The sequence below is a fragment of the Gavia stellata genome, chromosome 14, assembly GCF_030936135.1.
Source record: "Gavia stellata isolate bGavSte3 chromosome 14, bGavSte3.hap2, whole genome shotgun sequence".
Taxonomy (NCBI): domain Eukaryota; kingdom Metazoa; phylum Chordata; class Aves; order Gaviiformes; family Gaviidae; genus Gavia; species Gavia stellata.
The window spans coordinates 14798774-14814361 of NC_082607.1; the positions used below are offsets into that span (position 1 = coordinate 14798774).

Sequence of the window (15588 nt, forward strand, 5' to 3'; positions counted from 1 at the left end):
GGGGGTGGAACTAGTACAGGGGGGTATTTGATTTGATCATAGTGTGCATTTTTGTGAATTCAGACATGTTATTGAGAACAGCAACTACTTCTTTCCTAACTTGTGGATAGATGCTGTTTTTCTTGAATGTTGTTCATTTATCCTCATAGATGTATTCTGTCGCTACTATAAAGCCTCTCTGCTCCAGTTTTTCTATTGATTCTTTCCCTATTGGGCTTTTGTTGTTTTGGCTGAATCAACAGAGCAGAGTTCTGTTCTCATTCATGATTCTTCTGCAACATTAGGTGTTTGATCGTTTTTTTCTCTTTTACTTTTTCTTCATATCACACTGACTACTCCTTCAAACTTGCCTGGTCTGACTTCTTTCTTCTACTCTCTCTCCTGTCTTTCAGGCTCTTGTCTGCCTTGCCTAGTCTTCCGCGCTTTGGGAGACTACTTCCGTGGCTTTAGTTAGCACATCTTTGAAAATAAACCCCAAATGCTCAGTCTCGGCCTTTAGCTGTTGGTCTTATTTCTTCAGCTTTCCTTTAACTCTTCCCTCTAACCTCTTGCTCTGTTGCAGCCTGTCCGAAAAGTTTTTTTCTTTTCCCTCCAGATCTTTTGCACCACATCCTCTTTCTTTCACCACAGATTATTGCACTGTCCTTTCCAGTGCCCCAAGTTTTATTCTTCTTGTAGTTCGCCTTTTTGTAGGCAGTGCACGTCTAACTTCCATCTCTTATTGCCAGATCTGCATTTTTAGCTTCCAGTCCAAAACCTACCTGCATGCCTCTCTATCTTTTCCCTTGATAAGACCTCCTCCTGCCTCAGCCACCTTCTCCCCTCTCCATTCCCTGCTTGACGCGGATCGTCCCCGCAGCCGTCGTGGCCCGCAGCGGGTGGGAAGGGTGCAGCTCCCCGGGCCTTGCTGGCACTCTGCAGATTCCTGCAGGCTGAGCACCTGGCCTGTCACAGTGCATCAGCTCACCGCTGGCCCGTAGGGTGTCCGTAGCCGAGAAGAATGATGAATGGATGTATGCTGGTCTGATTTTAAAGGGCTAAGTATCAAATGCTATTATTCAAAATGCATTTGCAGCCTGCCTTAGTGTTGAACATACCGAAACAATAATACACTTATGGTTACTATTCTTACTGCCATATCCAGCACACTGGTAATTGGTAGATCAGTGGTCTCATGTGCTCTTGTAGCATTCTTACTGCTCACCGTTCCTGATCTTCTCAGATTTATGTACAGGCTTCCCCATTCAAATTCCATTATTAATCTAATAAGTGGTAACAAAACAATAAAGTTCATGTATTTAAACTACATTGTCACGTAATAGCTGTGTCTAGGGAACTGGCCCTCTCGGATACAGCGAGTATCATGGCCTGCAGCTGTTTTCTTCTAAATTTCTTTTTTTTAAATGTTTGCAAAAGTCTATATTTGTGATTTCCTACTCTCCTGGCTTTAGAGGAGTCATGAAGTATTTCTCATACTAATGAGACAGATTGAACTCTGGTGTTCCTCATGGTATCTGACTATAGTTTTCACTGACACCTTCACCACTAATCACATATCTGTATTTCACAGAACATTAATTAAGCTAAATATTAAACATAAGTCCCAGAGATTGCATTGTGGCCGCATTAAGAGTTTCTGGAGAGCATCCCATTAGGTTCTCAGTGCACTGCAGCCTTAAGATCTAATCAGCATCCCTCTTTGGATTACAAGGAACCCAAAGAAGTTGTTATCCTAATCTGTGTATGATCTTATAATATTTGACTTTCTGTAGCCACAATCAGTGCCCTGCCAAGCATTCCCATAGCAAAAGTACGTTTGCAGAGAAATAAGCCAAGTAATTGACCTGACAGGATGAGCAACCACTTCCTTTTGAATAGCTACTTTGTAGACTTAAGGCTGCGATATGACTCGGTGAGTGGAAAGTTCAAAATGAACCTTCAATTTTAATTTTTTTTTGTTGTTGTTCTCACAAGAGACTACATGAGAGAGAGATTTGGATTGATGCAGAGGTAGCAATTCACTTAGGGCTTTGCTTGTCTTGTAAAATGGATGCTCACAGCTTGGTAGTTTGTAAACATCGTTGGGGTCCAGGGCATGAGATACGCCTTTGTGCTCACCTCTTGGGTGCACGGAATAGATGTCTTTCTCTTTTAGTGCATGTGGTTATGAAATACTTCAGTATGTTGTGTTGGAAAATACTGTTTTTTCAATCTTCTGTTGTTAACATTGTAAATACTGACTTAGCTTAAGTTAATGTCTTTTAAAGTGATTATGCCATTTTGAATCGCTGCTGTTTTCATAATTTTTTAATTTGTGGTTTTATAATGTGTCACAAAACATATCTAAATAGTATTAGAGCCTTTGCTGCTTTTCCTCAGATAGGATATGGCATAATGCCTCACTTGGTTCCCTAAATACTTTGCGTGCTTGAGATCAGAGCCAGCTTCTAGATAACAAAGTGCTGGAACCTCACATGAAGGGTGAGATCTGTTCTGGGCTGTAATCTGTGATCTGTGTGTTCAGTGGCCAGATTCAGTTTGATTTGAATGGGCCCAGGATTTCCCCCTCAAACTCCAGGCCAAGGTTGCCATTGGGAAGCTGTAAAATGCAGCTCTAACTTTCATGAGTAATTCTTTCTGAAGTGAATGCTGGCAGTGCTTGGCACAGGACTGCTCCCATAAGCAAAGGTTACATACACAGGGTATAAAATCCTGCTTATACTAGATCCACTCTGCTGGCATCGAGGCTGGGCTTATAACTTCATACTGATCTGATCTGGCTGCAGGAGTCATACAATCTATGGGTCAAACTGCCAAAGAAACACCTGGAAAGATCTCCCATGGGAGGGGTGAATACAGTGTGTTCCTACTGCTCCTGGGCTGGATTATTCCTGGGCTAAACCAGCCCCCGACTCCAGAAGAGCTGTGGAGAGAGATGGGAAACAGTTTGTACTCACTTATTCCCATACCTGTGGATTTTAATCTTGATTTAGGACATGAAAGGAAGGGAGACTCGTCCCCCCTTTCACCTTTTAGTGAACAGGTCTTTTGTGGTTTGCAGTATTGTGTCAGCAATATGGTCACGTATAGTATAGTAAAGTGACTATTACTTACAACAATTTCCCTTCCGTCTCCCTCAGGAAACCAGCAAATAGTACTATAGCTTCTGCAAAAATACCAAGAATGATTGTAACAGTGTTCTGGAGCTTGATGTTGGTGCCGGTGATGTCACTACATCAGGAGGTGTTATAAATAAATAAATAAAATGTGGCATCTTTTCAGCCTTGTGACTTGTAAAAGGAAAATGTGGATGGAGATCATTCAGTTCAGCCTATGTAGGTGGGTTTGCACTCTGTTTACAAGCCATACTCAAGCCTTATTCAATCCAAGCCTGAGTGATCTTGAATTGCTTAAACCAATTATTAATTCATATTTTTTATTTAGGCATCTCATAGTGGTATTAGTCTCTCTTTTTTTCTTTTCTTCCCTGTACAAAAACAAGTATATGAGTGTAAGGATACATGGAGTCGTCAGGCAACAGACATATGCTTTCTTGTGCTCTCTGCAGGGCTTGCAGGTTCAAACACAACCTGCCTGAATCATAAGAACTTTAATTGAGTAGTTAAAGAGGTCCTCATAATTATAAACTGCAGTAGGTATAACAAGAGGCTAAATACATAGCTGTGGTTTTAATTAGCTGGTGCTTCAAATTAGTAATTGTGGTTTCACTCAGAAATCAGTGACTTTATACACTGTTAAAGCCTCATCACTGTGCAGTTCATTCCTCATTATATCTCTCGGTGTGAAGCTTTCAATACAACATCATGCTGAGCTAAAAAGGCAAAAGTTGTAGATATTTGGTTATCTTCCAAGTGCAGTGGAGCTCTATGGAGATTTAATTCATTCTCGCCAGAGATAGGAGAATTAACTGTTCTTTGTTACACATGTAATATGTATGCTTGTATGTATTTGTACATAGAGGGTGTGCATGCATGTCCGGAATCTATCAGGGAGATACTGCTTACAACAGATAACATCAGTGCATATACTGAATCTGCTATTCAAATTGTTGTCTGGAATTTGGTAGCTAATTAACTGACAGAAAGCAGATCCAAAAGCCTCATAACAAAACAAATATGGGCTGAAAGCACAGAAGTGTCCCTTAATGCTTGTCACATGAGAGGTTGTCAGTGCAAGTTGAAGCATGCATCTTTTCCTTTCCTCTTTCCTTTCCTATTTTTCCCCCTCCTTCAGGGTTTTAATTATCTTTTCCCTCAGAGGAGCAGGAGGTAGTTTGCAAAGCCAAGAGACCAAAGCACTTCAGTACTATTCAGGGGAGATGTGAATGTGGTCTCTCAGCTTGTCATCTAGGTCTGGCAGGTGCACAAAGTAAGCTGCCATACAGATAAGTGCCACTCGCCATCGCTACACTGAGGCGCTGGATCCTTTTCTGTTTGTTTGTTTGTGTGTAGAATTATCTGATACTGGAATCAACTATCCTAAAGTCTCTTCCAGGAGCCTGCTACAAAAACACTTTTGAAAACCCCCTTGACACCCACAATGAAGCTGTACATAAATTTTAACAAGTACGTGGGGCAGAATTAGGTGGTCTAAATCACACGAGGCTGAACTGGAGCATTGGGAAGGATGGAGACAAGTGTTACACAGTTAAATGGATTTGAAGATGTTGCTGTTCTTCCTTGACTTCATGTTTGCTTTCTCTGCGCAGACACATTCTTTGTGGGCACGTGTGTGTGTTTTTGTGTGTGTGTGCGTGCACGTGCATTTTACAGACTATTCATACAAACGTGTCAAAATGTATTTTATTCTTCTGCATAACGCTTTGTTAATTTGAAAAGAACATTTTTGTCTGTTTTCATTTTAGAAGTGTACTGACTGTCCTGCTGCCCAATTTCATATAGTATTATGATTCCAAATTTACATTTGGGAAAATTATTCAGTGGCTGCTTCTTTCTTTCAGAATTGTCCTCAGGAGTTGCATTGTTTCTGATGTTTTGCTGCTTTTACTGATAGTAATGAACATATAACTAAATTATGGGGAAAATAATGCATTGTCTTTTTTTGTCTTTCTCTTCTTCAGTCACTATGAGCAAGACCGGAGTGCACTTAAGCGGAAAGAATGGGAGAGAAGAAACCAGGAAGTCCAGCAAGATGAAGATCTCTTTGCTTCAGGTTTTAACCTGTTTGGGGAACCCTACAAGGTAAATTGCATTGTTATGCTTTACATTTTCAGAACGTCTTTTGCCTGAATGCATTTTACAAATACAAATAAAGCTTCTCATCACCTGTACAAAATGCACACATCGCATCTGCCTTGGTACTTATACTCTTGAATACACTGATTATCTAAATCAGCATATGGCAGCAGAGCAAACTCAATGCTCTGCCCAATATTGCATGCTCACATTGACAGAATCAGGAATTTTGGTTACAGTCGAGTTCAAGATTTCTTCCTCTAAACACACAGCAAAGTCCTGCAATAGAAGTATGTGCAACTGATACCTCTACAAGTGGGTTCGTACCTACAAAGCTAGCACATAGTCCTTTTATTTTTAAGAAGAAAATATACCTGCGTTGTTAAAACCAATGTCCTCTCTATAGATAATGAGTCCATAAGCTTTCTTGTGCAATCGTAGCCATCCAAAGAAGCCTTTTGGGAGACTATCTGAATCTTTGGGGAGCATAAGAAGGGTATGAAAGGGACTTATGACTAGTCTTATTCTCTCTAAGGAGCTTTGCTGCCTGAGATTTTCATCACCAAGGGATGTCCCCCTTTATGATTTCTGCTGCTTTGATTTTCAGTAAGACATTCCCTGAAGAATTCATCAGAATGTAAATTTCCATATCTCTTTCTCCTCCCAATCAGTGACATCCATTGAAAGGCCACCGCTTCATCTTTCCATTTTACATTGTTAGCAGCTGTAGGGAGGATGAGGGCTCTTTGAAAATCGCCCGAAAAGGAGGAGGAAAGACTGGCATTATTATCAGATGGTGTCTAATAATTATAGGCTGGGAGAGTGTGATGGATACACTTGACTCGTAGCTGTACTTTGGTTAAGGCTGACTAAGGAGCAACAGGCCTCGTGTCCTTGGGGTGAACTTGCAAGCTGGAAAGCCCCTGGCTCATGTACAAGGGAGTGAAGGTGTCTTGAAAAATATTTCGAAAGGTGGTTTCGAAACCCAAAAGTGCAAGATAACAGAAGTACAGAACAAGATATCAGAGCTAAAACGACATCTATCTTGTCTGTACTATTGACTAGCAGCCAACTACTTCATCCTATAAATATTACCATGAGAATGGGCCCAATTTGAGCTCTCCCTGAATTGCAGCTGAACTGCATGCCAGGTAACTCTCCCCTTGAGCAGGGACACCTCTCAAGGGTAGAGATTCCTTACCTGAGACTCAGAGATCCTTCCTTAGCCAAGGCGGAGAGATCCCTTACCCACGACAAATCCTCAGTAAGTAACTGATAGCATGCTGAATTAATACTATGAAACATCACTCATCCATGTAGCTACTCAATATTATTGTAAATATTGTATGTATAATTCCATTAGACATAAACTGTTGACCAGGTCTGAGACTAAGGTTGGATCCAGCCGCACCTAGACTCCAAAAGGAGTTTAGAAAGCAAGGGGATCCACTCGGAACCTCATGACTCAACAGGAGGGTCCTCCTTACCCTTTGTGTCTCTGGTCTCTGTGTGAATCATTCTAACTTGATTCTAACTCAATTTTCCTTTGTATGTTTCTTCCATGCAGTAATTAATAAGGTGAGCCTTGCCATCAAACTTACTGAACCTTGTCAAACCTCTGTTAAACTGTGTTAACTTCATCAAACTTACTGAACTCTGTCAAATTATTATTTTACCTCAATAAAACATACTGCTGCTTTTCTCTTTTGAGTGAGGTGCATTCCACTCATCCGTGTGTGAGGCTTATTCAGCCAAATAAGGACTATGCACTAGGACAGTTTGTTCATCTTTTTGTTTTGTTTTTATAAAAATCTAATCAATGCACTATTTCTGCACTGGACCACATTTTAGCACCTTTATTTATGGGAATAATAACTTACTATGAACTGATTTTGTTGAGACTTCCTGCAGGTTGTGCAGACGTTTTTGTTCATGTAAGTGGTCATTTGGATTTCGTTAGGTAGACCAGTATGCAAATCACTGCAAAGTTTTGTGTCAGGAACTAAAAAAAACACCCCTCCAATATCTATTGTACCATAAGAATGATAATATCTGATTTTATATCTGTTTAGTGTGCATGTATTTGCACCAAGCCTACACAGAGCATATGTTTTGTCAAAAACTGAACAACTAAAAAGCAAAAACTTATGCTGGTGATTTTCCTGAGCAAATTTTTTTCTAATTGAATGTATTACTATCCTAAAAAAGCATTGTAATTATAAATTGCGAAAGATAAAAATTAAAAGGAAATTGCTTGCAAAAATTACAGTTACATCTGTCTTAAATTTGCAAAACAAAGAGAACCAAGACTGAATAGGAAAGCTAGGTCTTGCCTACATTTTGCACTGTGGGTTAAAAAGAAGGATAAGGTGATAGACTGGTATTTCTTTTGTAAGTTCTGCATTGCTAACAACCAGTCACAGTCCAGTTCCCTAAGAACTAATGAAAGCTGGATCTAACTCTTAATGGATATGTAGTTGACTTGTACTCTTAAGCAAGCAAGCCCTGAATTTGTTGAGGAAATAAAATAAAAACATTAATGTTATGCTTTATGTCTTAAATGCAGGTAATACACTACGCACCTGAGCTTGTTCAGGTTGTGATGCACAAGTCTGGTCTTAGTTGTGTGTGCTCTAGTTTTATTTAAGTATAAGCCAAATTACCACTCGCATTCACTATGTGTTTTTTGCTTTGCAATCTGGTCCATTGAAGAGAGTAATAATCCTTCCATTGACTTCAAGAACTATTGGATATGAGCTTTAGAGCACTTAAAATATGCTAAGGATGTTTAAATTAATTTAATCTCCATACTCTTCAGGAAATATATTTTTTTTAATGCTCCCAGTAAATGACTACAAATAATAATACCTAACATTTATAGAGTGTCTTTTATCCCCAGGATGTGAACATTCTGCGTAAAGCAGAGTTAATATCAAGCAAAATTATATTTATCATTGTGTGACATGTAAAAGAAAATAAGTTGAGAGAATCAGATACCTCCAACACAGAAATGATTGAAAAGCTCTACATTCAAATTAAAGTATTGATTCCCTCTGTGAGGATCTAGACAAGAGCCTTTTAATGTACTGTGATGTTGAAGTGTTACAGTGATGATACGTTGTCAGTACTTTTCTTTTTTTTTAAAAAAACATTTGCTTTCTGGAAAGTAAGCTAAACGCACCCTGGAAGTGTAGCTGAACCAGAGGTGAAGGTTGGTGGTCAGGCTTTTTTCGATACTTGATTGTTTCCCATGTGCTATCCCGTAAGGAGTTAAAGTGTTTGGGGAAGGAGGAAGCAGAACAAGTATGTAAGTGTTTAGACTTCGCATCATAATTCCTGCTGGGCCCTTAAGCACAATGGAATCTCCTTGTTTTAAATTTGGGGGTTGAACAGAGAGAGCCTGGTTTTGGCTGCTGCCCAAACAGCTCATTGTGCAACTCGGTTCAAGGAGACTGCTCTTATACAAAGAGCTTATTCTTGGCTTAGCTAGAATATAATTTTTGCCACTAAAATGACCAACCTAGGGACTTAGTGAATAAAAGTGATTCGTGGCTCTCCGCAACTGGGATTATTAACTGTGTCAGTTAGGAGCACTGGCAAAATGTGTATAGATGAGAACAACATAGAACAGTTAATTTTTAAATCACTGCCTCAGTGCAGTGGTAATATGTGTTTCAATCCCTGAGAATGAGCAAAAGGAAATTTGCATTTATTATCTTCTTTTTCAACATTTTTTATGGCATGTGCAGTACTAAGGGGAAAAAAAAATCTTTCTACAATATTCTTCTCATCTCCTGACTAGTTCAGCAGTGGGTAATATAAGCAGATATTTCAGGAGAAATCCATGCATGGATTTTTTTCATCACTCAAACTTCTGCTTAATACTTGAGGAAAATGGAATCAGTGGCATGGTAGGATCCCTCGTCGAGGAATGAAGCGGGACACTCTTTAACGAAGCACAAGCTCATAGTGCTGCCTTTCCCCATCTTCATGGCCTGGTGTTAAGGCATCTTTGGACTGTGGCACTACTTGTTGTATTGAGTGAAAAAAACCCCAACCATAAGTAAAAGTATAGTTGGCTGTATCCTGAAGTATCTTACATACACTGCAACTTCGTCATTGAATTCCAGACTGTAGAAGTTAACCATCTGCTTGAACAGGAGCTATAGTTGGGCTTTGTTTTTATCCTTTGCGTCTTGTAAAGTAATAAGCATGGGGAATAAGATGTTTTAGTTCTCTGCTGGTCATTTCAATGGAACATAAAGGTCAGTAAGAAGGCTGGTACTTTGGGTCTCTGTGGGGTGAGTTAGAACAGCAAGAGAGAGGAAATTGGCTGCGTATTAATGATAGCTTCCGGCTTATTTGTCCAGCTTTTTACAAGTGAAAGGGAAAAGGAAAAAGAGTCGAAACCACCCACTTCATGCTTCTGAAGAAAAAGTATAATAGCAGTGAAACACAGATCAGTCAGTATTTATTTAATAATTACTGGAATTCAAAGAAAAGCAGAATTCACAAATACAACCAGCCCGCAGACAACAGAAGAATCCCAATACTTAAGAACGTGGCAATCATGTCTATTTATGTTCTATAAGAAAATATTTTTGAATGATCTTTTATTTGAAGCTACTGTAGCATTTGAGTAGGTAGAAGCTTTTCCTTTTCCGTATTTGGATGGTAGATACCTCAGGTCAAACGGAACCCTCTATAGAAAAGTAATTGGAGTTACACTGGAGTGAAGAGTTTGGTGCTATATGTTTATTACATACTACCCAGTTTCTATTTATGGCAGGACTATGGGTCAAGGGGCTGACAGAGCAATAACATACTTAAATAAACTGTGTGATTGCGATTCAAATGCTCAGTAGCCAGTAATTGCACGTTCATGTTTTGCACGATATGAAATGTACAAGCTCAACATCTCTGACATAAAACTAGCCTATTTTGCTCCTAACATCCATAACTGATGCAATTTAAACACTTCTCTGAGAGCATATTTAAGAAAATGGGAAGCAATGTGCAAGTGTTAGGCATGCAAGCCTGTTTCAAGAGATTCTTTGCACAAAGTTATTGATAGGTTTTTTGTACATAACATATGCAAAATGTAATTGAAATTAAATTAAATGTCAGCATGACACCATTAAACAGCTAACATTTGCCATCTTCTAAGACAACTATTCTGAAGCAGTAACTTCGTAATCAGGAATTTACTCACTCTTTTCTATTTATTTTTTTTTAAATTTATGTATTTTAGACAAATAAAGGTGATGCCCTTGCAAACCGTGTCCAGAACACATTGGGAAATTATGATGAGATGAAGGACCTGTTAACCAACCATTCCAACCAGAGCCACCTTGTAGGAATCCCAAAGAATTCTGTCCCGCAGACACCCATTGACAAAAATGAACAGACCTTTTTCCCAGAACCAAGAAACAGGATGATCCCATCTCATCAGATCAGTGGCCACTCATCAACATCAATGCCTCCGCCTTCTTCGTTGTCATCTAATTCTACTTTGCTACACAGTCACCAGAGCAGCAGGAAGTCGAGGACAGACTGGTCACGTGGTGGTCACAACTCTAACGGGGCCCAGCCAAGCCAATCCAGTAGTCAGCAGAGTCGGACAAAGCATAGCTCTTCTCATGACCAGCCACAGGGCAGGTATGAAGACCTCTATAGTTGTCAGAGTGAGCAGCATAAAAGTGGGGGAACTGAGGAAGCAAATTCTATGCCAGCATCTTCGCATTCGAGGAGGCATACTCATTCAAAGTCAGCAGCTGGAGAACACACTTACAAAGAAAACAGTCATTCGAAGTCACCCACAGAGCTTGAGTTTGTAGGTCATGGTCCTGGATCTCCACTTCCTTCCACATCTTTGTTATCTGCGAACAATGGTCTTTCGACCCAGAATTTCCCACCAGGACTTCACTGTAAAAACAGCATGGTCCAGCAAAAGCCTACAGCGTATGTCAGGCCTATGGATGGTCAGGACCAGGTACCCAATGACTCACCTGAACTGAAACCTCCGATAGAAATTGAGAGTGGATATGGAAATCAGTCCTTTGGAACACTGCTGGAAGGAAAAGTGAACACACCTAGTTCGAAGAACAAAGTACCAAAGCTCAACATTCCTCCTGTTACTGAAGTAAGTAGTTCAAAATATCTTCTCTCTCATACCGCTTGAGTATTTCATGCACTGAATATTTTCCTCTGGAAAAATGCAGTTCCATTTCCTGGAATTATGGTCTAAAACATTCCTTTTTTCTAGAATGTGCATGACTACTTTTGGCAAAGTTTGTTGTGATAGTCCCAGTAGCAATATTTAATGAAGTTTTAAAAACACATTTTGGAATACTAACATTGCTTGTTTCCAATTAATATTAAAAGGCTAGATCTCTGTTGGATGTAACACATTTATACCAGCTAGAATTCTGGACAGAATATCTCAATTCATCTGCAATTTTCACTTTTCTTGCATTTTCAGTTTAGGAGCTAGTTTGATGGAAAGATTGCTGGTTTAAACTCTAAGGAAAAATGGCAGTGTTCAAATTTCAGTGGTACTAAATAGTTCTACCAGTAGGGAGTTTATTTGCAGAGTTTGCTAAATTCCCATTGCTTTTAATGGAATTAATGTGGCCTAAGTTCTGAGTAATGCTTATGAAAATGTGCCCCATTAAAGCTTTTATGCCTTCTGAAGAGCTCTTAATATTGGGATTCAGTCCCAATCACTGCTACCAACAGTTTAAGCTGTTGAATTTTGTATTGCTGGTCAGTACAGTAGTCCTGTGAGGAACGTTTTAGTTGGTTCATATTTGTGTCCATTCCAAGCACAGATGTATAATAAGGAAACCAATTGAACGATTTATACTCTGTATACTTTTTCTCTTATTCCGAGTTTCTCTAAAGCAGTAACCTTTGCAAGGTAGGTTTATAGTGTACGTATGTGCAGAATCGCAATATGGATTTTTCATAGCTTTCTGTTTTCCCCAAAATATTTCCCTGCTTGGTAATATTTTTATACCAGGAATGAAGAGCAATGCATTCTTAAACCACTTTATTGCAAAAGGTCAGCTTTTTCTATTGGAATAATTGTTTCAAGCCAATAATTTGTTTGACTATTTAAAAACTTGATGTTATTTATTAACATTCCAGGCAGCAACAAAGACTGATGTGTTTTGCAGTAGAGCTTGGAATAATTTTCTGGGAACTGCATCTGAAAACAGTAAAAGGCCTATTTATATCAAGTGGAAGCTGAGGGTTGCTTGCAGATGGTGTTTTATTAGAAAATGTATTTGTTAATAAACGTAGCTTTGTACAAGATTACTTTACAGATGTTTCTGTTTATTTTTACCTTAGGTTAAAAATCTGCTGATGTAGATGGCTTCATAGTCTGTTGCGATTTGTCGCTAGCATTGTTTGGCAAGTAAATAATTGCATGCAAAGGAAATAATGATGTTACAAAAGCAAATACATTTTTTCACTTTTGCCATCTATTAACACTGCGAGTCAATAGAGGCACTTTAAAGTGCAGCATTAATACGAAGTATTTTTGGAAATAGAATGTACCTTTTGCAACTTGTATCAACTATTAAGAATGTATTTTTCTTTAACTTTTGAGTGAAATCCTGGCACTGTTGAAATCAATTGAGCTGTTAGCAATGTTTTTTGGGTGCAGGATTTCACCCACAGTCTTTTAGCGTAGCTCTAAGAACCTCTGATGTGAACTGTTGTTTTTGGCAAGAGTCCTAGTCACACAGATGAAAAACTACATTGTGAATTTGTTGCTATAGCTGCTTTAGTTTATATCCTGTGTGGTGAAAAGTATAGGTGTATAATTAGTTTCATTTATGATCAGATAAATGGTAAATTCTAGGCACTTTAGAAATGAATGCAGATAATAATCTTTAGTCAGTCTGTGTTATAAGAGTGAACAATAATTTGAAGAGGGAAAGAAAACCCAAACCTGCGTTAAGGTGACGAGTAACTTCCCTTTCCGATACAGAACATATGACAATAGCCAGGCTGATGGATCTTTTACAGGCAAATCTCCTCCTGAGTTTGGAGGGTTGGATTTTTTTTTTTTGCTTGTGTCAGGACTGTGAACTTTGGCCCTCTGTGTTTTTCCACAGATGTGTATCCTGAATTTGATTTACCCTGCATTCAGCAATAAAACTCCTTCCAATCCAACATTATAGATAACTGGTTTAGTTTAAGCTTAATCAGAACTGACAGTGCACACCTGTGAAACCCATAACCTTTTCAGAATGACTGCAGCGAGTGGCTCTGTTGTAATCTTTATACAATTGATGTGGAGGCTTATGATCCTTCAGTGGTGCTTATCAATTTACGAACCTTCCCTAGCCACCTCGAGCTGTAGTGATCTGGTTGAAACAATTTTGCTCCTGCTCCGCGGGGTTTCCATCCTAACACTGTTCCAGGTGGTGGTGGTGATCTTCTTCAAGCTAGCAGTGGGAGAGTTACTTCTTGGGGGCCATTTCTCCGTAATTTGTTCTGTGGCTCTCCTGTATCTTTGAGTCCATTTTTTCAAGTTGCTGAGTATACGTGTAGAGATTGCACACCAAAAGTTTTTCAGGGATTTCTCTCAAAATTTTGCATGCTTCCTCATCGAAGATGAGGGATTCTGTGAAGAAATAAAATTCCTAGGTGATGGTCCTGCAATAATGGCATCTGTTAAGATGTGCAAAGTTGGAAAAGAAAAAGACAGGTTTTGCTATCTTAAGGAGGGGGAGGGGAATAAGTAACCAAATATTTGAACAAGCAGATTTAAAAGATGAGTTCAGACTGATGTGGAAATATGGTCTCATTTATCATGGCTTAATGGAATAGGACGTTGAGTGCCCTGGAAGCATTCTGCCATGTGTAAGGAAGTGATCAATTTTATAACATAATTTGTGTCACTTGAGGTGTTGCTTTAAGAATTTTTGCTCATTCGCTGGGCCCAATTCTGCCCTCAGAGATGCCTATCCATCTTTCAGCTCCTCTGGAGTGGACAACATTGTTAATGCCTTGCTGCTGGCATGTCTCCACTGTGCGATGGATTGTGGTTTAGTGATTTCTGAGCTTGTAGAGATTCCTGGTAAGTTCACACAGACTTACCAGACTGGGTCAGGATGTAGTGTTAGCAGCACTTATGCACCCATGGACTAATCCCTGCCTCTGCGTGGATGCTGTTGTGTGATTTCCAGACCTTGACTCACCCACGCAGAGCTAGTTCAGACCTGTCTGCACCATGCGTGGCCGTTTCTCGTAGAGAAACAGGAACAGCAGAGCCTCTGTAGACTTTTAGATATGTCCTGTAAGGATTTCTTTATGATCTTGTGATCCTTTTGATTTCTTTTACCTTTCTCCTTCATTTTACTCATCAGTATTGTTTTCTCAGGGTAAAGGTAAAAAATTTTATGGTTTGGTGCCTTGAGCAAAACCCAGTGTAGCTGCTAGCACCCAGGCTTGCCAGCCTCTGAGATTCAGAAATTGTGAAGTAGCCCTTTCAGAACTGGGAGGCCATAAGGCCATCGTGTGACTTCAGGGGAACATGCAGAAATGCACTAGATATCATGACACAGAATTGATAACAATGGTCCTGGACCTCAAACTGATGGCAAAATTGATAGAAAGCCTCAAGCTGTAAACATTATTATTAACGTTCTTACTAACTTTCATCTCTTTACATACTTATATACATATTTATATTAATTCTGAGCTTGCATTTAACATTTGGTAAATTGCGGTAAGCCTGGGACATCGCAAAGAGCTTTTGTATTGCATAGAATTCCACCTACTTAATTTGTATGATGGCAGATGATTGTTACTTACCACTCAAAGAAAACCACGAAGTTAAATCCTATGCATTTCTTCAAAAAAGTAGAGGTTAGAGACCACAATAACAGCTGATCCTCTCTCTGCCGCATTAGAATCCAGAATCTTGATACGTGTATGTATATTTAAACCTCTAGGAATGAGATGCTTACAAATTATTTCAAATCGACTAACTCAGCAGGAGATAGCTGAAAGCAAGCCTGTACTTTTCAGATTGGGCTCGAACACAAATTACTGTGAGTACTGAGTAAAGCAAAGGGTTTTAAGGTCTGTGGGAACATCAGAAGATGCGTTCCTGGAAAATCTTCCACGCAGTTCTCCAGAACAATGCATGGGTTTCCAATCAATGTTTAGGGACGGGAAATCAAGAGCAATTGAGATAAGGTTTGATTCTCAAGGCAGAGTTTTTAAATCTCACTGCAAAATTGGCCTCACGTTCCTACAAAGTAGCAAATGCTCATATACCAAATTTTCCCAAAAATACAAAGCTAGGAACAAATCCAAAAGGCCAACAACATCTATGTCACCACCCACTTAA

At 39.3% G+C, this 15588-nt stretch overlaps 1 protein-coding gene across 1 annotated transcript in view; it reads left to right on the forward strand.

The window, feature by feature from the left end:
* Window positions 1–15588, forward strand: part of AFF2 (ALF transcription elongation factor 2) — a 336845-nt gene that overhangs the window by 82591 nt on the left and 238666 nt on the right. The window contains exons 2-3 of the mRNA XM_059824576.1: window positions 5102–5222; window positions 10468–11358. Coding sequence (XP_059680559.1) covers window positions 5102–5222; window positions 10468–11358 — 1012 coding nt within the window. The remainder of the gene's footprint in view (window positions 1–5101; window positions 5223–10467; window positions 11359–15588) is intronic.